The 25,021-nt window shown below is 48.3% G+C and overlaps 2 protein-coding genes across 3 annotated transcripts in view; one reads left to right on the forward strand and one right to left on the reverse strand.

Moving 5' to 3' along the window:
• ldlrad2 (low density lipoprotein receptor class A domain containing 2) overlaps positions 1 to 20,844 on the reverse strand; it is a 56,046-nt gene extending 35,202 nt beyond the window's left edge. The window contains exon 1 of the mRNA XM_068017004.1: positions 19,991 to 20,844. Coding sequence (XP_067873105.1) covers positions 19,991 to 20,321 — 331 coding nt within the window. The 5' untranslated portion in view covers positions 20,322 to 20,844. The remainder of the gene's footprint in view (positions 1 to 19,990) is intronic.
• The window catches only part of LOC137352270 (ubiquitin carboxyl-terminal hydrolase 48-like), a 33,734-nt gene continuing 29,114 nt past the window's right edge, over positions 20,402 to 25,021 (forward strand). The window contains exon 1 of one of the 2 annotated variants that reach the window (XM_068017561.1): positions 20,402 to 20,691. In XM_068017561.1, coding sequence (XP_067873662.1) covers positions 20,558 to 20,691 — 134 coding nt within the window. In that variant the 5' untranslated portion in view covers positions 20,402 to 20,557. The remainder of the gene's footprint in view (positions 20,692 to 25,021) is intronic. The other variant, XM_068017562.1, reaches the window with a different exon arrangement.

The raw sequence follows: 25,021 nt of genomic DNA on the forward strand, positions 1-25,021 counted from the left end.
CTGAAAGCCAATGCGTACACCCCAGATTGGCTAACTCGACAACAGACCAGGAGTTAAACCAGGTTCCAATTATCAACCAAGCTACATGGAGGCTGACTAAAAGACTTAGTAAAAGGGTTATTATGACGTCTAGATCACCATCAATGAAATCATTAAGATCTAAGTTTTATTAATTGCTTTTCTGTGGATGTGCTGTGAGCAGAGCTTCAAACTTGAAAAGAATTCTCTGCCAATGTATCTATTTGTTGTGCATTTACCAATATACCACCTGAGCAATGGCATCATGTCTTCATGGCGAAAGAAAGACTTGCATTTTTATAGCATCTTTCATGACCACAGGACATCCCAAAGCGCTTTACAGCCAATGATGTACTTTTGAAGTGCAGTCACTGTGGTAATGTTGGAAATGCAAGTCAATTTGCATACAGCAAGCCCCCATAAACTGAGATGTGATAATGAGCAGATAATCTGTTTTTAGTGATGTTGATTGAGGGATAAATATTGATCAGGATATTAAGGATAACTCCCCTGCTCTTCTTCAAAACAGTGCCATGGGATCTTTTATGTTCACCCGAGAGAGAAGACGGAACCTCCGTTTAATGTCTCACCTGAAATGCAGCACTTGCTCAGTACCGCACTGGAATACCAACCCAGATTTTTATGCTTAAATCTCTGGAGTGGAACTTGAATTCCACAACCTTCTGATTCAGAGGCACGAGTGCTGCAGATTGAGTCATGGCTGACACTGACACAAAGGATGCACAGCTCTTCCTCCTCTCCAAGCAAGTAAGATAGCAGTCCTTCAATGGGATCTCTCATTGGTGAGTTTTATTCAATTACTCCTTCCTTCAGTTGGCAGGTTAGTGTGGGGTGCAATCTCCGGCCACCCATGTGACTCCACCACTATCTCACCAACCTTTCCTCAAAGGGTCTTAATTACATATGCAGGGCAGATTATGAATGGGAATAGCAACACCTCATTGGCTTACTGCTGCTGGAAGGAAGCTGCGACACTCCTGTGTCATGGGATCTTTTGCGTTCATCTAAGAGGACAGAAAGGGCCATGGGTTTAATGTTTCATCTGAAAGACCTCACCTCCAACATCGCAGCACTTCCTCAGTACTCCAGTGAAATGTTAGTCTAAATATTATGCTCAAGTCTCTGGAGTGGCACTTGAACTCACAACCTTCTAACTCAGAGGCTAACACCCAAGAACGGGAGAGTGCCATTGCAGCAGTACGAAAGCCGCACAATGGTTACGGGGGTGTTTGTCTTGCATAATCAAACCTTGGCCCTTTTAATATAGATCTCATTAATGCTCAGCAGTTGCCACTTTCATATGCCACTCTGAAATGAGTCACACCAATTCTATATATTGGTGATATCCATTGAATGCTGCTCAAGTCCTTACTTGCATAAAGTGCTGTTCGCTCATCATCCCTATGCTCACTGACCCACACTGACTCCCAGTTAAGCAATGCCTCGATATTAAAATTCTTATCCATGTTTTCAAACTCCTCCATGGCCTTGCCCCGTCCTAGCTCTGTAACTTTACAATTATCTGCGCTGCTCCAATTCTGGCCTCTTGAGCATTCACGATTTTAATCACATCAGCATTGATGCCATATCTTTAGCTCCTCAGGCCTTAAGCTCTGAAATTCATGCCAAACCTCTCTGTCTCTCTACCTTGCTTTCTTCCTTAAAACCTACCTCATCAACTGAGCTTTTGGCCATCTACCCAAATATCTCCTTATGCAGCTTGGTGTCAAATTTGTTTGCTAACACTCCTGTGAAGTGCCTTGGGATGTTTTACTACGTTAAAGGTGCTATATAGATACAAGTTGTTGTTGTTATTTAAGGCTCAAGTGCCAGTGAGGCCGAAGGGATAGATATCTCTGATGTGGGCCAATTCCAAAGATTGTGAAGGGTGGTCCAAAGATTGCAGATAGTTTATATACTATAAATCACTGGTTAGGCCCCAGCTGGAGCTTTGTGTCTAATTCTGAGCACCACATTTCAGGAAGGATGTCAAGGCCTTATAGAGGGTGCATTTACTAGAATGAATATAGGACTTCAGTTACATGCAGAGACTGGAGAGATAATAGAGGTGTTCAAAATCATGTAGGGTTTCCAGTAGCAGAAGGGGCAGTAATCAGAGATCACTAATTTTAAGTAATTTGCTAAAGAAACAGGCAAGATGAGGAGAGTTTCTCTGTGCAATGAGTTGTTATGATCTGGTATGCACTGCCTGAAAGAGTGGTGGAAGCAGATTCAATAATAACTTGAAAAATGGAATTGGATAAATATGTGAAGGCGATAAATTTGCAGGACTATGGAGAAATACCAGGGAATGGGACTAATTGGATAGTTCTTTGGTGATATCCATTGAATGCTGCTCAAGTGGTGCAGTGGTTAGCACTGCAGCCTCACAGCTCCAGCGACCCGGGTTCAATTCTGGGTCCTGCCTGTGTTGAGTTTGCAAGTTCTCCCTGTGTCTGCGTGGGTTTTCTCCGGGTGCTCCGGTTTCCTCCCATAAGCCAAAAGACTTGCAGGTTGATAGGTAAATTGGCCATTATAAAAATTGCCCCTAGTATAGGTAGGTGGTAGGGAAATATAGGGACAGGTGGGGATGTGGTAGGAATATGGGATTAGTGTAGGATTAGTATAAATGGTTGGTTGATGGTCGGCACAGACTCGGTGGGCCGAAGGGCCTGTTTCAGTGCTGTATCTCTAAACTTTCAAAGAGCCAGCACAATCATGATGGGCCATATTCCTTCTGTGCTGCAAACTTCTATGGTTAGAATTATAAAATGGTACAATACAGAAGGAGGCCAATTGGACTATTGTGCCTGTGCCGAATCTTTGTTAAAGCAATCTAGAACTAATCCAACTGTCCCATCTCTCCCACAACCCTGTATCAATCCAATATGAATCCCACTGTTTTGCTCTCTCCCAACAGCCTTGTACATTTTTCTTCTGCAAATATTTATCCAATTATCCTTTAAAAGATATGCAGTGCATCCAAGGGGTTTTCCTCTGTGCTTCCCCTTAGCAAAAGTATACAGTCTACAAGTGAGGAACTAAGTTGGAAAGTTGCTGATGTGTGCGTCTTGAACCTCCTCGTGCTCCAGATATCATGGGTATTAATATGGTTGTTCATTACACCTGCATGCTGTATGACAAAGCTGCAATCAGTTGAGCATGGTAGCTAGATTTTACGGGTATGGCTTCCCAACAGCATTACCCAGGCCAGCTTGTCATTCCCCTTCTGTTGGGCCCTCCCACAAAAAGCCCAGGGATCTGAGTGGGAGCAGGCCACTGGACAGTTATATAGCTGCTGAAGCCCTGCCATATCTTGCTCCACAACGTGATGAATGCAGAGAGGACAGAGGATTGTAGATTGGTGCTCAAGGTCTTCAGAGCCCCAGTGAAAGGAATTACTCGGAGACCATGGTTATGATTTTGGCCTCACTTCCCCTGGTGGTGCATTGTCAGTATTTATATCTATGCAGTGATTAACTCACTGTCTGATAGATAAGTGGAACCCTCATCATGGCTGGTAGATATAGGCAGAATAAGATAAACAGCACATTACCTGCAGTATAGAGAAAGAATAGTCATGATGTTATGTGTGACAAGTGCCACTGCGCCTTTGAACTCTGCAGTTTTTTCTGCATAAGTTATGCCTGCTTCCTGCCATGCTAAAGACTCACCCCAAATCCAGAAGAGTGAAACATTTACATTTTTGTTTAGCCTGAATAGAAGTAATACAAGTATCCAGCCTTCTGGATGTCTTGTTTTATAATCACTTTATGATCTTTTTCGCAAGGAGTTGGAGCAAGACTCTTGCAGGTAAAGGGATAAAATAACAACAAAAAGCAATAAGTCAGTGAGAATGCAAATCAGAAATTCATAGACTGATACAGCACAGAAGGAGGCCATTCAGGCTATCGTGCCTATGGTAGACCTATCCAATTAGTCCACTCCCCTGCTCTTTCCCTATAGCCTGGCAAAATGTTTCCCTTCAAGTACTTGTCCAATTGCCTTTTGAAAGTTACTACTGAATCTGCTTCCACCACCCCTTCAGGCAGTGCATTCCAAATCACAACTCCCTGTGTAAAAACAGAAAGTGCTGGAAATAATCAGCAGGTCTGGCAGCATCTGTGGCTGGTCTCTCTGTTCTAGATTACACAATGCACACTGCCACAGCTACCTCGATTACTCTTCCTTGCACCCTGCCTCCTGTAAGGACCCCATTCTATTCTCCCAGTTTCTCTGTCTCCGACACATCTGTTCTGATGATGCAACCTTCCACAATAATACTTCTGATATGTCTTCCTTTTTTCTGAAGATTCCCCTCCGCTGTGGTTGACAGGGCCCTCAACCATGTCTGACCCACTTCCCACACTTCTTTCCTCACCCTTCCCTTCCCTTCCAGAGCCACAACAGGGACCCCCTTGTCCTCACTTTCCACCCCACCAGCCTACACATCCAAAAGATCATCCTCCGCCATTTCCACCACCTCCAGCATGATGCCACCACCAAACATATCTTCCGCTCCCCTCCCCTGTCAGCATCCCAAAGGGACTGCTCCCTCTGCAACACCATGATCCACTCCTCTATAACCTCCGACACCTCATTCCCTTCCCACAGCACCTTCCCATGCAATTGCAGGAGTTGTAACACCACCCCTTTTACCTCCTTCTCTTCACCATTCAAGGCCCCAAACACTCCTTCCAGGTGAAGCAGCAATTTACTTGTACTTCTTTCAATTTAGTATACTGTATTCACTGCTCACAATGCGTTCTCCTCGACACTGGGGAGACCAAACGCAGATTGGGTGACTACTTTGCAGAACACCTCCACTCAGTCTGCAAGCATGACCCCGAGTTCCGGTTGCCTGCCAGTTTAATTCACCACCCTGCTCTCATGCCCACATTTCCTTCCTTGGCCTGCTACAGTGATCCAATGAAGCTCAACGTAAGCTTGAGGAACAGCACCTCATCTTCCAATTAGGCACTCTACAGCCTTCTGGACTCAATATTGAGTTCAACAATTTCAGAGCATGACTGCCATTTTAATTTTTTTAATTAATTAATTTTATTTTTTAACCATGTGCCTGTCTTTAACCTGTTTTTCATGTTTTTGCTTTTGGACAAAGCTGTTCATTATTCTGTCATTAACAATCTCTCTGGACACATGCTTTGTCTTTTAATATGACTATTAGCACTCCCTTTGCCTTTTGATCTGTGACATATCTGTCATTAATCTTTCCTGCCTTCTGTCCTATCACACACCTTTCCTTTTGTTCTTCTTCCCCCCCACCCCCCCTCCTCCCCTTTCACCTGCTCAAAGCCTATTACATTTCTAACTTTTGTCAATTTTGATGAAGGGTCACTGACCTGAAACATTAACTCTGCTTCTCTCTCCACAGATGCTGCCTGACCTGCTGAGTATTTCCAGCACTTTCTGTTTTTATTTCAGATCTCCAGCATCTGGAGTATTTTGCTTTTATTTTAGACGTAGTCTCATTTGTCTCACGTTCTTCATCTGAAGTGGCGATGTCCGAATCGGATTCAATACTTGCGAGTGGTGTTTTCAGAGCTTTGAAGAATGATGTGTTTCTTGTGATGATTTGTGAACCGTGCTTAGCAGTGATCATTGATCCTTTGTGTTGGTCACAACAAATGGTTGAATGTCGTAAGGTGTTGTTTGCTTTCCAATATGACCATCACGTTTCACAAGGACTTTATCTGCTGGATTAAGTGGTGTGCCTCCAAGTTTCATGTTTCACTCTGCATGCACTTTCATTCGATCTTTTTGTTCTCAATCACATTCGCCTGCACATCGATCATTAACTCAACATGGTAGCTCAGGTTGAGACGTACGCATAGAATGTGAAAAGATGAGTGTAGCTGGAGGTTTTCCAGTAGTCGAGTGAGCTGTCTCTCTGTAATTACGAAGAAAGTGATTTAGCTCTTGCTTCCATGACTAGCTCTCAGCTGTAGCTGAACGTATCACTTTTTTTAAAGTTCACATAAATCTCTTGACTTCACCATTAGCTCTTGGCCAACGGGGTGTGATTTTGCTATGAATGAACCCTAAGTAATTTGCAATTTGCTGAACTCATCACTGTTGAATGGGAGTACATTGTCACTTCTTACCGTTAGAAGGATTCCAAACAAAGCGAAGATCTGGTCAAGCTTTGGGATGACTGCTTTCGTTGAAGTTGACATAAGTAATTCCACAATTGGGAATCTGCTGTAGTCATCAGTGACAACAAGTAGGTGTTTAGGTGTTCACCTGTGGGCAAATCTGCAAAATTAATTTTGACTTTAATCCATGGTCCTGGAGGTAGTTCAGACATCTTGAGAGGATCATGGAGATTTGATATAGTGGTTGCTTGACATGGCAAACACTGACTGATTTTGTGCTCTACCATATAGTCAATTCCTGGGAACCATACCTTTTCCCTAAGAAGTTGTTTGGTTTTGACAATTCCTTGGTGTCCTTCATGTGCTATATTGACAACACATTCCCTCAATGAGTGTGGAATGGCAATACAGTTGTTGCATAATACAAGATCAGATGTGGTTGTAATGGTTAGCTTATTTAGTTTGTAGATGCTTTCGCAATCACGTCCGTTAGTGTCTAATAAGTTCTGTTAATGGATGTTAAATACCTAGTAGTTGAAGGTAATAGGGTGAACAGGTGTTGGATGTTGATTAGTTAATTGTATTCAGATGTATATATAAAGAGCTTGCCAGCACTGGCTGGGTGTTGTTAGGAGTGGAGAAATAAGCTCTGTGGCAAGCAATAAACAGTCTCCACCAAAGCATCCTAGACTCAGTATCTTCTTCACAAACAGGCTTGGAAATTTCTCTAACAACGTCTTTCCATTTCGTGATTCCATAGCCTCTATACATAATTGTAAAGCTTCATCTTGTTATGTTGCTCCTCTGATGTCAGCTAGTTTTAGCAACTTTGACGCTGCATTTATGCTTATGTAGTTAAGATGTTGTTTGGCAACCTTTTCCTCACGACTAGTAGGACTGACTGTGGGTAGTGGATGTCGTGAAAGATATTCTGCTGGGTTGAGCTTGCCTGGCTGATACTCAACTTGGAACTCATACCCTTGGAGCTTGAGTATCCAACGTTCTATTCGAGTGGGTGGTTTGCTATGTGGATTATTGAACAAATTCACTCGTGGTCTATGATCGATTACTTTAAATTCACTTCCATATAGAGATGAAAGTGTAGGATACCGCTTGTGTTTGAGAGTGATTCTCTCTCTGTTTGCAAATAATGCTGCTCTACAGGCGTTAGTGATCTCTCTCAGGCTGCCTTTTTAAGGTAAGAGTTTGCTACATCATATTCTGGTAGGAAACGCTTTGGTCTCTCTTCCATGGTGATCACACATTGGCCCAGGATGAGAAAAATCCAATTATGATGTTTCCACTTCATACCTTCTTTGTTTCAGTAGAACCCAATCAATTCAGGAATGTTTCAGGATGAGTGTAATTGACACCTCTCGACCTAGTTAGACATCCTTTGTTCTAAACAGACAGTGCGCCTATGCTTGAATACACATGTGGCCATCTTTTGCAGCATTGTCCATTTAAAAAAAAAAGGCAAAGTCAATTTTTATAACTCTTCAGTTTTAGTCTGTATTTTTTCATCATCGCACTTCTTGTCAGCATGACAGTAGGAATCGCGCATGTGACTGCAATCACGTGCAGATCTGATGCTGTGTGAAAACCAATAAGCGTGTCATATTCTCCAGATATGACACAGAAGACAGCATTCATTTCAGTGGCTTTGAATGAGACTGGCGTTTCAAAAGTCTGTAGGATTTTCAGTAGTTTGTCACTGTTGTAAGGGAAAATTTTCATATTCTCTGGTTTGCAGAGAATGGGGTAATCCTGAAGTTGGTTGAATGTTTTGTCTCCCATGACGTTGACAGACGCTCCTGTGTCTATGAAAGCATCTAATCTGAGCAACCACTGTCACATGTAGTTGTTTGCTGTGTCTGAGAAAGAGTACAAAAGTATATCCAGGGTCATCTGCATCTACGTTAGCTACATTCTCTCGCCTTTTTGCTGTGATATGTATGTCACCCTTCTGTTGGCTTTAGTCTTAATAGTTGATTTTGCTGATGAGTGACAAACATGAGCAAAGTGGTTGAGTTTTCCACAGACTTTACACAGTTTACCAGCAGCAGGACCCTCTGTCTGGTGTGGGTAAACACTGCCACAGTGGAAACATTCTTTGGATAAGTCGCAGCTCTGTTTGTGAGACGGCTGTTGTTGCTTTGCAGGTGGTTTCCTGACATTTGAGCAATGAATAGTGTTCATAGGAGTTGACCTTGGAGTGTGGCAGTTATTGTTAGCCTCAATGTCAGTAGCTCTGGACTCTGATAGCGATAGTGATCCAACAGCTCTGACGGCTTTCTGTCTTTCTTGAGTGCTTTTCGACGTGGTTGACTGGAAAGACAGCCTTCGACTATTTTTGTTTTGCTTTTCTGTTCGACATGTTCAGCATCACCAAAGCCACATTTGGTTGCTAGTTGTCTCAATCGCGTGCAATATTGGTCAATTGTCTCGTTTTATTCTTGCTTAGTATGTTGCAAGACAATGGTTTCATATATGGTTGTTTTCTTGGGTGTGAAGTAGGCCGTCAATGCAATTTTTACTAAGTCATATTCATTTTGCTCAGGAGTGTCTCGAAGATATCTTCTAATTCTTCATCTCCAAGGTGTAGAAGTAAAGCCTTTTTCCTTGTGTCATCTGTCATTGGGAAACCTGCCATCATGCCTTCAAAATATCCCAGCCACTTTTGCCAACGTGGGGGTACGGATGATGGCTCTGAATACACATTAAAAGGTGGTAGATTGGGCACAGACAACGTCATACTGAGCAGCAATGCAGTGATAAGGGATCCGGGATTGCATTCCTTTCAGAGGAAACTTCCCTGCAGTGATCCGAGATTACAGATAATTTTTTTGATTGGATTGTTATTTTGGAGAGATCAGTGTGTGAGTATACACTGTACTAGCTTCCTGTGTGTGTCTAACACAGTCTCCAAGTTAAAATGATGTCTGTGGAAGTAGACAAAAACCTTCCAAAGTGTTCATATCTGAAAGGAATGTTCCTGTTTTTTTTCATCGTTTTTCTGTTTACTGCGTCACTGTTGTGACGTCCTTGGGACTTGTGTTTAGTATAAGGTATGAGGCAAAGACAGAGAGACAAAAACTGCAGAAGCTGGCTTCTGCTTTTATTCTGTCTTAGTTTCACGTTCTCTTTGCTGGCATGCGTGCTGTACGGCAGCCTCTAGAGTACATAATGCAATTTCAAAACACTACAATAACCATTCATCACTTCATTATGCTTTCTGTTCCCTAGCCAATTTTGTATCCACACTGCCACTGTCCCTTTAATCCCATGGGTTCCAATTTTGCTAACAAGTCTATTATGTGGTACTTTGGCAAATGCCTTTTGAAAGTCCACATACCCAACATCAACTGCGTTATCCTCAGCAACTCTTTCCGTTACTTCATCAAAAAACTCAATCACGTTAGTCAAACACGATTTGCCTTTAACAAATCCATGTTAACTCTCATTTATTAGCCCATTCTTTTCCAAACGCCAATTAATTTTGTCCCAGACTATTGTCTCTTCAAGTTCCCCACTGCTGATGTTAAGCTAACTCGACTGTAGTTGATGGGTTTATTCCTCTCTTCTTTTTAAACAGTATAATAACATTTCCAATTCTCCAATCCTTTGGCACTGTTCCCATTCTAAAGAGGATTGGAAGATTCTGGCCAGGGTCTTAGCAATTTCAACCCTTATTTCCCACAGTAACCAAAAATGCATTCCATCTGGACTGGGTGACTTTTCTACTTTGAGAACTGCTAACTTTTAAGTACCTTTTCTTTTCCTACTTTTATCCTACCCAATATCGCTACATTAGCAGCATCCTCTTAGCTTGTGAAGACTGATGCCATGTACTCATTTAATACCTCAGGCATGCCCTCTGCCTCCATCACCTTTTGGTCTCTAATCTGTCCCACCCTTCCTTTTAACTACCTTTTTACAATTTATATGTTTATAAAGACTTATGGGTTCCCTTTTATATTAGCTACTAATGTATTCTCATACTCCTCCTTTGCCCCTCTTATTCCTATTTTTTAAACATCTCCTCTATGCTTTCTATATAAAGTAATATGGGCCAAAAATACCGTTCAAACTGTGAAGAAAAAACTGGGATTTATGCAGCATCTCATTACAACCTCAGGGTTTTCCAAAGTACTTCACAGCCAATGAAGTACTTTTGAAATGTAGCCACTATTGTGCTGCCAAACCCAAAGCCACTGTGTGCATAGAAAGATTCCACATTTGTACAGGGTACTTTTGGTGGGGTTGCTTGAGAGAGTTGGCCAGAACATTGGGCTGACTCCATGCTCTTCTCCAATTAATGACAGTGGCTGTTTAACACTGACTTGAACAGGCAGACAACTTGATTTAACTGGATGCTCAGTCATTGAGTATATTCAAGACAAAGATTGATAGAGTTTTAGATTCTAAGGGAATTAAGGGATTTGGGGATAATGTGGGAAGGTGACGTTCAAGTAGAAGATCAGCCATGATCTTATTGAATGGCAGAGCAGGTTCGAATTGTTGAATGGCCTACTCCTGCTCTTGTTTCTTTTCTATCTTCTAAAAACAGCGGACTGGATTTTCCCATTATTGAGCAGTTTTGGTGAGCTGGGAAGAGTAAAATGGGTCAGCAAGGCCTTACCTCTCAAAACTGTCCCCAGAAATTTGCACTGGAACAATCCTTAAAAATGCCATCACATTTAATGCTTATCACGAGCTGAACCTACCCAATTTAAATGAGTTGTAGGTGGGCCTATTCAATGCTCCTGCTCCATATCCTCCAGCTTAATTAAAACCATTACTATAAAAGTGGTGGAATGAGGAGCACAGCAGTATCCCAGAGATGAAGTACATTTTGTTTGCTGGAGCTGAAGGTTGGTGCTACTCTGCACAATGATTTTCACTATTTAGTGCTCAGGAGGTTCTCTTGGTAGTTTCCTGCTGTATTTCGACGACTCTGCACAAAGTACAGCCTTTGAGCCATTACTGACACTAATGCATACTTCTCAACATTTGAAAAATTTGGATCATACCTGCATAAAATTTTCTTTTTGCCAATAATAAGGTTCAATTTTATGAGTCTTTCTTCATAACTTAGGGTATTATTAGTCACTCTTCTTCAAATTCTCTCCAAACATTCGCCTTGGCTCAAATGGTAGCACTGAGCCAGAAGGTTGTGGGTTAAGTCCTATCCCAGAGACTTGAACACAAAACCTAAATCAGCACTCCTGTGCAGTACTGAAGGAGTACTTCACTGTTGGAGGTGCCATCTTTCGGGGAGATGTTAAACCGAGGCACGATATCCTGGCCTGCATTTATCCCTCAACCGACATCACTAAAACAGATAATCTGGTCATTTATCTCATTGATGTCTGTGAGACTTTGCTGTCTGTACATTGTCTGCTGCATTTCTGACATTACAACAGTGACTACATTTCAAAAGTACCTCATTGGTTGTAATTTGCTTTGGGATGTCCTGAGGTTGTGAAATCTCTATGTAAAGGCTCATTCATTCTTTTCAATGTATTAATATTCTATCAAAACAAGTTCACAATATTCCAACTTCCAACTGTGGCCCGTCTTAAAGAGGTTTATAATGTTTAAAAACTTATTTTGCCCTATAATTAAATGCCTGTGAGATACTCTTCAATGCTGACCAAACTTGCTGACAACATCTTCACTTTGACTGAATACTTTCAGGTCATAATCAATCAGATCCAAACCCTTTTCATTTCCTAACTCTGCTAATAAATGTGTATATTTATGAACATATGTTTCACATTCCAATTTGAATTATCTTACATTTATCTACATTAAATTCCACTTTTATTTCACCTATTTAATAAATACTAAGAATTCTTAGGAACAGAAAAAGGCCCAACAGGTTCATCCATTTTTCAGAGATTAAACTCACCTATCCCCCGACATACCATGTCTCTTGCGCAAGCAGCAGAGTTGTAGGGCTAGAAGTTTGGGTTTGTCCAGTTTTCGGTGTGTCGGACACGCAGGGTACAATCCCTTCACCTGAATGATAAGACTTGAGCTGGCCGTGATATTGGGCCTCATTTCCATGAAGTGTGTGATTTGCAGTAAGAGGCAGCCCATCCAGTGAAAGCGCCATTGAAGATTGGACCACTATGACACCAACAGCGGCTCTCAGGCCTGTTAGGAAACATGCAGGCAGAGTATTCTTGAGTGCAGCCGACAGTTTTTTTTTGGAGTGCATTGGGGGCCTCAAACAGGCGTTTGGCCCCATATTTATATATGCAAAGGGCCTAACTCCTGTTTCAGCCATGAGAACGGCACACAGAAATTTTTGATCAAGACCAATATAGTGGGCAGTACATTTTTGGCTCATAATCAGCAGACACTTTGTGCCTGCAATATTGTAGGTTTAGGACTAGCAAATACTAGAAATGTCAAAGGTTATCAGCAAGTGAGCCGGGGGTGGGGCAAGAGATAACAAAGGAGAAGGTGTAGATTGGATAAGGCCACATAGCTGACCAAGAGGTCATGGAGCAAAGGCAAACAATATGTTAATGGTGTGTTGAAAGACAAAGCATTAGTGCAGATAGGGTGTTAACGAACTGAAGATTGAACAGCAGCAAGTACAAACATGAAAATAAACAGTGGGTAAGCAAACTGAACAAACTACAATGAAATGAAATAAACAAAAGAAAAAAAAATTGTTTAAAATGTAAAAAAGAAAAAGTAACTAAAAATAAAAGTAAAAAGGGGGGCCCGTCATGCTCTGAAATTATTGAACTCAATGTTCAGTCCGGCAGGCTGTAGTGTGCCTAATCGGAAAATGAGATGCTGTTCCTCGAGCTTGCGTTGATGTTCAGTGGAACACTGCAGCAAGCCCAGGATAGAGATGTGAGCATGAGAGCAGGGGGGAGTGTTGAAATTGCAAGCAACCGGAAGCTCAGGGTCCTGCTTGCGGACTGAGCGGAGGTGTTCCGCAAAGCGGTCACCCAGTCTGCGTTTGGTCTCCCCAATGTAGAGGAGACCACATTGTGAGCAGCGAATACAGTATACTACATTGAAAGAAGTACAAGTAAATCGCTGCTTCACCTGAAAGGAGTGTTTGGGGCCTGGGATAGTGAGGAGAGAGGAGGTAAATGGGCAGGTATTACACCTCCTGCGATTGCAGAGGAAGGTGCCATGGGACAGGGACGAGGTGGTGGGGGTAATGGAGGAGTGGACCAGGGTGTCGCGGAGGGAACGATTCCTTCAGAATGCTGACAGGGGAAGGGAGGGGAAGATGCGTTTGGTAGTGGCATCACGCTGGAGGTGGTGGAAATGGTGGAGGATGATCCTTTGGATATGGAGGCTGATGGGGTGGAAAGTGAGGACAAGGGGAACCCTCTCACGGTTCTGGGAGGGAGGGGAAGGGGTGAGGGTAGAGGTGCGGGAAATGGGCCGGACATGGTTGAGGGCCTTGTCAACAACAGTGCGGTGGGGGGGGGGGAGTCCTCGGTTGAGGAAAAAGGAGGTCATATCAGAAGCACCGTCATGGAAGGTAGCATCATCAGAGCAGATGCGTCGGAGACGGAGAAACTGGGAGAATGGAATGGAGTCCTTACAGGAGGTAGGGTGTGAAGAAGTGTAGCTGTGGGAGTCGGTGGGCTTATAATGGATATTAGTAGACAACCTATCCCCAGAGATGGAGACAGAGAAGTCAAGGAAGGGGAGGGAAGTGTCAGAGATGGACCATGTAAAGGTGAGAGATGGGTGGAAATTGGAAGCAAAGTTGATAAAGTTTTCCAGTTCAGGGCGGGAGCAGGAAACGGCACCGATACAGTCATCAATATACCAGAAAAAGAGTTGGGGGAGGGGGCCTGAGTAGGACTGGAACAAAGAATGCTCGACATATCCCACAAAAAGACAGGCATAACTAGGACCCATGCGGGTACCCATAGCAACACCTTTTACTTGAAGGAAGTGAGCGGAGTTGAAGGAGAAGTTGTTCAATGTGAGAACAAGTTCCGAAGAAGGGTCACTGACCCGAAACGTTAACTCTGCTTCTTTTTCCACAGATGCTGCCAGACCTGCTGAGTGGTTCCAGCATTTCTTGTTTTTATTTCAGATTTCCAGCATCCGCAGTATTTTGCTTTTATTGTAGGTTTAGGAGCTTGTTTAATTTCTGGGCCTTAATCTGATAAAGTGCGAACAAGGAGATTTGGGAGGCATAGAAACATAGCAACCGGCGTAAGCCATTTAGCACCTCGAGCCTGTTCCGCCATTCAGTTAGATCGTGGCAGACTCCATAAACTTGGAAGTATTGTGAACTCTGAGGACATAGACAGGCTGGTTGAATGTGTGGACCAAGTGGTAGATGAAATTTAATGCAGAGAAGTGTGAAGTGAATCATTTTGGAAGGAAGAATGAAGTGAGGCAATATAAAGGGTACAATTCTAAAGGGGGTGCAGGAGCAAAGGTGGTATATTTGCACAAATCATTGAAAGTGGCAGGGCAGGTTAAGAATGCAGCTAATGAAGCATACAGGATCCTGGGCTTTATAAATAGGGGCATAGAATACAAAACCAAGGAAGTTATGATGAAGCTGAAAACACTGGTTTAGCCTCAACTGGAGTATTGTGTCTAATTCTGGGCACCACACTTTAGGAAGGATGTGAAGGCAGTGGAGAGGGTGCAGTAGAGATTCACGAGAATGGTTCTAGGGATGAGGAACTTCAAATTACATGGATAGATTGGAGAAGCTGGGGCTGTTCTCCTTGGAGAAGAGAAAATTAAGAGGAGATTTGACATAGGTGTTCAAAATCATGGGGCGTTTGGGCAGAGAGAGAGAAACTGTTCCCGTTGGCAGAAAAGTCAAGAACTAGAGGACACCGATTTATCGCGATCGACAAAAGCAAGATGACATGAGGAAAAACATTTTCACGCAGTGAGTGGTTAGGATCTAGAATGCACCGCCTGAGAGTGTGGTGCAGGCAGATTCAATTGAAGCCTTCAGAAGAGAATTGGATAATTACCTGAAGAGAATAAAAAAATCAGGTCTACAGGGAAAAGGTGGGGAGTGAGGCTAGTTGCTCTTTCAGAGAGCTGGCACAGATAAGATGGGCTGAATGACCTCTTTCTGTGCTGTAACCATTCTATGATTCTATATAGCCGCCTTTACCCCATATCCCTTCATACCTTTGCTTAACAAAAATCTAGCAATCTCAGATTTAAATTGAACAATTGATCGAGCAGCAATTGCTGTTTGTGGAAGAGAGTTCCAAACTTCCACCATTCTTTGTGTGTCGAAGTGTTTCCTAATTTCACTCCTGAAAGGTTGGGCTCTAATTTTTAACCATGTAACGTGGTCTTAGACTCCTCAGTCAGCGGGAATAATTTCTCTCTATCCAATCTATCCATTCCCCTTAATATCTTGAAAGCTTTGATTAAACTATCCCTTAACCTTCTAAATTCCAGGGAATACAACCCTAGTCCATGTAATTTAACTCTTGGAGTTCAGTATCATTCTAGTAAATCTACGCTGCACTCCTTCCGAGGCCAATATATCCTTCCGAAAGCGTGGAGCCCGGAACTTCTCACAGTACTCCAGGTACGATAGCGACGTTTAAGAGACATCTTGACAAATATATGAATAGGAAGGGAATAGAGGGATATGGGCCCCGAAAGTGCAGAAGGTGTTAGTTTCGGCAGGCATCAAGATCGGCGCAGGCTTGGAGGGCCGAATGGCCTGTTCCTGTGCTGTACTGTTCTTTGTGATCTAACAAGGGCTTTGTATAGCTCAAACAAGGGGACGTATTTTACTGGCCCCCTGATGGTGGGCTTGTCGGTGGAGAAGAAAGGCAGCCCCTGCGGGCTATTTGGAGTGCCCACCTCTCCCAGAGGGGTTGTTGATGCTTCAGAGCTGCTGGCCCTGTGACTGATACCACTGTCGATGATACCTTCTATCACCTTGCTGATGATTGAGAGTAGACTGATGGGATGGTAATTGGCTGGATTGGATTTGTCCTGCTATTTGTGGGCTGACATACCTGGGCAATTTTCCACATTGTCAGGTAGATGCCAGTGTTGTAGCTGTACTGGAACAGTTTGACTAGAGGCATGGGTAGTTCTGGAGCGCCAGTGTTCGCTACTGCAGCCGGGATGTTGTCAGGGCCCATGGCCTTTGCCGAATCCAGTGCACACAGCCTTTTCTTGATAAATGAGTGGATTGAATCGAATTGGCTGAAGACCGGCATCTGTTATGTTGGGACCTCAGGAAGAAGCCAAGATGGATCATCAACTCGGCACTTCTGGCTGAAGGTGACTGCAAATGTTTCAGCTTTGTCTTTTGCACTGACGTGCCTGACTCCCCCATCATTAAGGACGGGGATATTTGTGGGGCCTCTTCCTCCTCCTGTTAGTTGTTTAATTGTCCACCACCATGCACGACTGGATGTGGCAGGACTGCAGAACTCTGGTCTGATCTGTTGGTTGTGGGATTGCTTAGCTCTGTCTATAGAATGTGCTTCTGTTGGTAAGCATATTTGTTGTCCTATGTTGAAGCTTCACCAGGGGTGGTACCTCCTTTTGAGGTATGCCTGGTGCTGCTCCTGGCATGCCCTCCTGCACACCTCATTGAACCAGTGTTGGTATCTTGGCTTGATGGTAATGGTAGAATGAGGGTTATGTCAGGCCATGAAGTTACTGATTGTGATGGAGTCCAATTTTGCTGCTGCTGCTGATGGCCCACAGTGCATTGTGGATGCACAGTTTTCAGTTGCTAAATCTGATCTGAATCTATCCCATTTAGCAGGGTGGTGTTGCTATACAACAGAATGGAGGTGGCCTCAGTGTGAAGATGGGGCTTTGTCTCCACAAGTGGTCACTCCTACCAATACTGTTAAGCATCTGTGACAGGTAGATTAGTGAGGGCGAGGTCAAGCAAGTTTTTCCCTCATGTTGGTTCTCTTATCAAATATAACCCCACTAATTAAGAAAGGAGGAGAGAGAAAACGGGGAACTACAGACCTGTTAGTTTGACGTCAGTAGTCGGGAAAATGTTAGAATCTATTATAAAGGATACGATAACTAGACACTTAGAAAATAATGATATGATTGGGCTGAGTCAACGTGGATTTATGAAAGGGATATCATGTTTGACAAACCTGTTGGAGTTTTTTGAGGATGTTACTTGTAGCATAGATAAAGGAGAACCAGTGGATGTGGTGTATTTGGATTTTCAGAAGGCTTGTGATAAGGTCCCATATAGATTAGTAAACAGATTTAGAGCACAAGGGATTGAGGGTAATATACTGGTATGGATTGAGAATTGGTTAACATTCAGAAAACAGAGAGTAAGAATAAATGAGTCATTCTCAGAATTGCAGGCTGTTACTAGTGGGGTACCGTAAGGAGTAGTCCCAGCTATTATTCACAATCTGTACAAATGATTTGATGTGGGGACCAAATGTAATATTTCCAAATTTGCTGATGACACAAAAGTAGGTGGGAATGTAAGTCATGAGGAGGATACAAGGAGGCTTCGAGGAGATTTGGACAAGCTAAGTGAATGGGCAAGAACATGGCAGGTGGAATATAATGTGAGCAAGTGTGAAGTGAACTACTTTGGTAGAAAACAGAGAAAGACAGAGTATTTCTTAAATAGTGAGAGGTTGGGAAGTGTTGATGTTCAAAGGGACCTGGGTGTCCTCGTTCATGAGTGATTAAAAGCTAACATACAGGTGCAGCAAGCAATTAGGAAGGCAAATGGTATGTTGGCCATCATCGCAAGGAGTTTTGAGTACAGGAGTAAAGAAGTCTTGCTGCAATTGTATGAAGAGAGATTGAGGAAACTGGGCTTGCATTCTCTAGAGTTTCAAAGAATGAAACTTACAAAATTCTTACAGGGCATGACTTGGAACTATATCGCCATTCCTTCACTATCGCTGGGTCAAAATCCTGGAACTCCCTTCTGAACAGCATTGTTGGTAAACCTACACCCCAAGGACTGCAGCGGTTCAAGAAGGCAGCTCACCACCATCTTCTCAAGAGCAATTAGGGATGGGCAATAAATGCTGGCCCCACGAGCGAATAAAAAGATAGGATGTTTGCCCTAGCTGGTGAGTCTAGAATAGTGTTATCCAACCTTTTCGTGTGGGGGGTGGGCCACATTACAATTTTTGTCTTACATATGGGGCCGGTGACACAATTTCAGAAAGATAGAGGCATTAAAACTTTACCTTACTATTAATCAAAACAACAACAAATTTGCATTTTTGTGAAGAAGCTTTAAATGAGAAGATTAATTTATTGACTTACTTTCTTGTCACTATGTTGGACACTGATTTAGTAAGATACTTGGCATTTTTATTTTGCTTGCACAAGTAGTCAATGTTTGCCCACATACTTGTAGTGATGCTGAGTATTCCGGATAGAAGTCCATCTGTCAGCAGGGAGCTTGATCACTCTCTCTCTCTGTCTGTCTCCCTGTGTCCCCCCTCTCTGTGTTGTTTCCCCCCCACCATGTTGTCCTCGCTCTCTGTGTCCACCCTCTTTCTCTCCACTCCCCCTCTCTTTCAGCACAGCAGCTTAACAGTACAACTGGAAACACCATCTGGGTTTGAGGTTGGTCAATTCTTTCGAAAAAAATCGCAAGTCAGTTTCACAGCTGACAGGTGCTGACATCAGGAACAGCGGCTTCTGAACTTCGGACAGATTCAGGGCTTTCAGGCAGGCTTTTAAAAAAAGTCAGAATCCGGCTGAAAACCCCGAATCTGTCCGAAGTTCAGAAGACGCTGTTCCCACTCTGAGCAGCTGCCAGTTGTGAAACTGACTTGCGATTTTTTTTCAAAATCCAGTCTGAAAGAAGATGATGGAAAATTTTTCATCTCTGAAATACATCCGCGGGCCAGATGGAAATCCTTCGTGGGCCGGATCTTCGCCCACGGGCTGTATATTGGACAACCCTTGTCTCGAACCAGGGGACACAGTCTCAGAATAAGGGGAAGGCCATTTAAGCCTGAGATGAGGAGGAATTTCTTTACTCAGAGGGTGGTGAATCTTTGGAGTTCCCTACCCCAGAGGGCTGTGGAAGCTCAATGATTGAACATGTTCAGGACAGAAATCAATAGATATCTGGATATTAATGACATCAAGGTGTACGGGATCGCGCGGGTAAAGTGGCATTGAGGTAGATGATCAGCCAAGATCTAAGTGAATGGCAGTGCAGGCTCGATGGGTTGAATGGCCTACTCCTGCTCCTATCATCTGCCACAGGTCCTATCTGGCAGATATCTCCTTCTGGACGAAGGCATCCCGGTCAGTTGTGGTGCTACTGAGCCACTCTCGGTGATGAACATTGAAGTTCCCCCACCCAGAGTACATTCTGTACCCTTGCTACCCTCAGTGCCTCTTCCAAGCAGTGTTCAACATGGAGGAGCACTGATTCATCAGTTGAGGTAGGTGTTAATCAGTGGCAGGCTTCCTGCCTAGGTTTCACCTGTTGTCATGAAACTTCACGGGGCCCACTCCCTCCCAAATGTATACCACTGTGCTGCCATCTCTGGTTGGTTTAGTTGCCCATGGTTATCTTTTTGGCAAGTAGAGCTCTTCCGCCTTTGGGGCATAAACTGATTCTGTATCACATTAAATTCTTTTTGAACACCTCTAATCTCTGCATTTATGCAATGTACCACCTCACAATTATTACCAGGGGGCCTATACACAACTCCCACTACATCTTAAATCCTTTTCTATTTCTTAATTGCACTCAGTCTCCACTGCCTACTTACCTCCCGTTACAGCCCCTGCTATCATCGAAGCAGTTTCATCCTTAATCATTAAAGCTATTCCTCCCCCTCTACCATTCGCCCTACCTTTCCTTTGGACCTTATAATCTGGTGTATTTAGTTCCCAGTGCTGACCATCTTGCAGCCAGGTCTCAGTAATGGTGAGCATGTCACATCCTCCAAGTTGAATTTGCGCCTGTAGTTCATTCAGTTTGTTCCTTATACTCCCTGCGTTTGTATAAAGAACACTTCTTTGGGAACACATCCTAACCTGTCCTTCAGCTCTAATGGGAAGGAGAAAATCTGCTTTCTGTGCCCAAAATGAGAAGTAGCTCATTCTATGAAGAGCACTATAAAAAGGGAACTTTTTGCCTGGATAAATTTCTATTATACTTCCATTGGAATAATGAAAATCCATTTCCACAATGAAGGCAAAACTTAGAAGCTCACTCCCCGCCTGTGTACTACGTCATAGGTTACTGCGGCCATGACGTCACCAAGTCTTGCGTTCCCCTGTGCCCCACGTCAGGTTCCCGGTTGCTTGGCGGCGCGGAGCAGGCCCCGGTTTTGGAGTGAAGGCCGCGGATAGTGGCTGGTCCCCGGCCTGGTACCCCCACGCTCTCATCTCGCCGCCCAGGCAAGCATAGCGCCCATATGGCCCCGAAACAACAGCTGGAGAAGGCGGCTTGGCAGTGGACTGAGAGTGTCAGGCCCGAGGAGGTGAAGCAAGAGCACATCGAGCTGGCGTACCGCATCCGCCTGGGCTCCTGCCGCAGGGACGCCCGCAGGTAACGGCGAGGCCAGGGGGAGATGTGGCGGGGCCGCGGCCCGTGACTGAATTACAAGCGGCGGGTTTTACATTCACACCCGGAGGGGCGGGAATCACCGCGGTGACGCCTGGTTTTGGGACTCGCCCCAAATTGCGGAGGAAGGAGAGACATCAGATCCCACCCCTACCTCACCAGAGCGGCCCTTCCTGCCTCCCCCCTTCTACAGTCCCTCCTTCATCCGCCCTCACCTCCATCAAACCACCACCTTCCCTCCACACCCTTCCTCCATCCGTCCCACACCCCCTTGTGCATCTGTCCCCACCTCGCCCCCCACTCCATCCAACCCCGCCCCCTTACACACTTCCACCATTCATCCCACTCTCCTCCACTCCACCTCCTCCACCTTCCCCCCCCCCCCCCCCACCAACACCACACTCTCCTCCATCATCTGCCTCCACACCCCACTCCCCCCAAAGCCCCTTGTGGCCCAATCCTCCCCCACCTCGCTCTGGCACTTCCCATGGCCCCGACCCCTCCCCCCTATCCAGTCCCCTTGCCCACCCATCGACCCCACCCCGGCCCCATCCCGTCCCCTCGCGCCCACCCCTCGCCCCGTCCCCTCGCGCCCACCCCTCGCCCCGTCCCCTCGCGCCCACCCCTCGCCCCGTCCCCTCGTGCCCACCCCTCGCCCCGTCCCCTCGCGCCCACCCCTCGCCCCGTCCCCTCGCCACGTCCCCTCGCCCCGTCCCCTCGCCCCGTCCCCTCGCGCCCACCCCTCGCGCCCACCCCTCGCGCCCACCCCTCGCGCCCACCCCTCGCGCCCACCCCTCGCGCCCACCCCTCGCGCCCACCCCTCGCGCCCACCCCTCGCGCCCACCCCTCGCGCCCACCCCTCGCGCCCACCCCTCGCGCCCACCCCTCGCGCCCACCCCTCGCGCCCACCCCTCGCGCCCACCCCTCGCGCCCACCCCTCGCGCCCACCCCTCGCGCCCACCCCTCGCGCCCACCCCTCGCGCCCACCCCTCGCGCCCACCCCTCGCGCCCACCCCTCGCGCCCACCCCTCGCGCCCACCCCTCGCGCCCACCCCTCGCGCCCACCCCTCGCGCCCACCCCTCGCGCCCACCCCTCGCGCCCACCCCTCGCGCCCACCCCTCGCGCCCACCCCTCGCGCCCACCCCTCGCGCCCACCCCTCGCGCCCACCCCTCGCGCCCACCCCTCGCGCCCACCCCTCGCGCCCACCCCTCGCGCCCACCCCTCGCGCCCACCCCTCGCGCCCACCCCTCGCGCCCACCCCTCGCGCCCACCCCTCGCGCCCACCCCTCGCGCCCACCCCTCGCGCCCACCCCTCGCGCCCACCCCTCGCGCCCACCCCTCGCGCCCACCCCTCGCGCCCACCCCTCGCGCCCACCCCTCGCGCCCACCCCTCGCGCCCACCCCTCGCGCCCACCCCTCGCCCCGTCCCCTCGCGCCCCGTCCCCTCGCGCCCACCCCTCGCGCCCCGTCCCCTCGCGCCCACCCCTCGCGCCCCGTCCCCTCGCGCCCACCCCTCGCGCCCCGTCCCCTCGCGCCCACCCCTCGCCCCGTCCCCTCGCGCCCACCCCTCGCCCCGTCCCCTCGCGCCCACCCCTCGCCCCGTCCCCTCGCGCCCACCCCTCGCCCCGTCCCCTCGCGCCCACCCCTCGCCCCGTCCCCTCGCGCCCACCCCTCGCCCCGTCCCCTCGCGCCCACCCCTCGCCCCGTCCCCTCGCGCCCACCCCTCGCCCCGTCCCCTCGCGCCCACCCCTCGCCCCGTCCCCTCGCGCCCACCCCTCGCCCCGTCCCCTCGCGCCCACCCCTCGCCCCGTCCCCTCGCGCCCACCCCTCGCCCCCGTCCCCTCGCGCCCACCCCTCGCCCCGTCCCCTCGCGCCCACCCCTCGCCCCCGTCCCCTCGCGCCCACACCCTGCCCCGTCTCCTCGCGCCCACACCCCGCCCCGTCCCCTCGCGCCCCCACCCCGCCCCGTCCCCTCGCCCCCGTCCCCTCGCGCCCACACCCCGCCCCGTCTCCTCGCGCCCACACCCCGCCCCGTCCCCTCGCGCCCCCACCCCGCCCCGTCCCCTCGCGCCCCCACCCCGCCCCGTCCCCTCGTGCCCCCGTCCCCTCGCGCCCGCCCCCGTCCCCTCGCGCCCCCACCCCGCCCCCGTCCCCTCGCGCCCCCACCCCGCCCCCGTCCCCTCGCGGCCCCACCCCGCCCCCGACCCTCGCGCCCCCGCCCCGTCCCCTCGCGCCCTCCACGCGCCCGCCCCGTCCCCTCGCGCCCGCCCCCGTCCCCTCGCGCCCGCCCCCGTCCCCTCGCGCCCGCCCCCGTCCCCTCGCGCCCGCCCCCGTCCCCTCGCGCCCGCCCCCGTCCCCTCGCGCCCGCCCCGTCCCCTCGCGCCCCCACCCCGCCCCCGTCCCCTCGCGCCCCCGCCCCCGCCCCCGTCCCCTCGCGCCCCCGCCCCCGCCCCGTCCCCTCGCGCCCCCGCCCCCGCCCCGTCCCCACGCGCCCCCGCCCCGTCCCCTCGCGCCCCCCACGCGCCCGCCCCGTCCCCACGCGCCCGCCCCGTCCCCACGCGCCCGCCCCGTCCCCACGCGCCCGCCCCGTCCCCTCGCGCCCGCCCCCGTCCCCTCGCGCCCGCCCCCGTCCCCTCGCGCCCGCCCCCGTCCCCTCGCGCCCGCCCCCACCCCGCCCACCGTCCCCTCGCGCCCCCGCCCCGCCCCCACCCCGGCCCCTCCCGTCGCGTCCCCTCCAGTCCTCCCCCGTCCCCTCCCTCCCGCCCTCGACCATCCCGTTCCCTCCCGCCCGTCCGTTCCCCTCCCTCCCTCCCGCCCTCGCCCGTCCGTTCCCCTCCCTCCCGCCCTCGCCCGTCCCGTCCTGTCCTGTCCCGTCCTGTCCCGTCCCCTCCCTCCCCTCCCTCCCCCCCCCCCGTCCCGTCCCCTCCCGCCGCCCCCTCATCCCATCCCTTCGCCCTCCACCCTATCCTGCCCACCACCTTCCCGTCCCTTCGCCACTCTGTCCCCTCGCCCCTGACCCCTTCTCGACACTGACCCCTCCCCTCTCCACCCCCTTCCCTGGCATGCCTCTCTGTCCTCCCTCTCTGTTCTCTGTCTCTCACTGCTTCCCGATCCTCCTCCCCTGCCCCGTGCGTCCTCATCCCCTGCGCTATGTCTCCACTGCCCTTTACCTAGGTAGTAGAGGTTGCGGGTTTATAAAGTGCTGTCAAAGAGGCGTAGTGAGTTTCAGCAATGCATCTTGTCGATGGTACATGCTGGTGGAGGGGTGAATGTTTAAGGAGGTGGTTGGGGTGCTGATCAAGTGGGCTCCTTTGTACTGCTTGTTGAGCTTCTTGAGTGTTGGCAAGTGGAGAGTATTCCATCACATATAAAAACAAGAAATGCTGGAAATACTCAGCAGGTCTGGCAGCATCTGTGGAGAGAGAAGCAGAGTTAACGTTTCAGGTCAGTGACCCTTCTTCGGAAACTTTCGGAAGTTAAGGGTCACTGATCTGAAACGTTAACTCTGCTTCTCTCCCCACAGATGCTGCCAGACCTGCTGAGTATTTCCAGCATTTCTTGTTTTTATTTCAGATTTCCAGCATCCGCAGTATTTTGCTTTTTTAGTATTCCATCACATTCCTGACTTGTACCTTGTAGACGGTGGACAGCCTTTGGGAGTCAGGAGTTATTTGCTGCAGAATCCCCAGCCTCTGACCTGCCACAGTATTCATATGGCTGGTTCAGTTAAGTTTCTGGTCACTGGTGACCCCAGGATGTTGATGCAGCAATCTCAACCTCCTAACAGTATTTCAAGCCAAGCAGGGTAGCTCAATATGGTGGGGCGCTTGACGTTTTTTTTCCAGAAACCCAGTATGCTATACCTTGCTGTAGGCTGCTGTTGGAGTGGAAGATAACACCAGTCAGTGTTTTTCTGAAAGCCAGTTTCAATTCAGATGGTTAGGGTGACTACTTGGTATTGTGGCCATGGTCCAAAAAGCTCAGTCTGGGCTCAGGTCTGCTTCGATAACTGGTGATGTATACTGGAGAATCAGTTACCTGTCCATCTTGTGGCAAATACTCAGCAGAGAGGTTGGTCGGTAGCTCTGCTTAATGTGGGTCATTGCTTGGCTTAGGTAGGCTAATAATGCCATATGTCGGTGCCATGCTGCTGGAATTCTGTGCTTATGGAATGATAAAAAGATGGAGAACAATATTTGGTCATAATTGGTATGATTTTGTATTATAATTCAGTCATACTCAAGTTTCATCTTACAAGGATTCCTTCTTTGGAATGTGAAGTTTGCTGCAATTGTTGAGAATGCACTTACATA

This window comes from Heterodontus francisci, chromosome 37, assembly GCF_036365525.1.
Source record: "Heterodontus francisci isolate sHetFra1 chromosome 37, sHetFra1.hap1, whole genome shotgun sequence".
In the NCBI taxonomy this organism is placed as follows: domain Eukaryota; kingdom Metazoa; phylum Chordata; class Chondrichthyes; order Heterodontiformes; family Heterodontidae; genus Heterodontus; species Heterodontus francisci.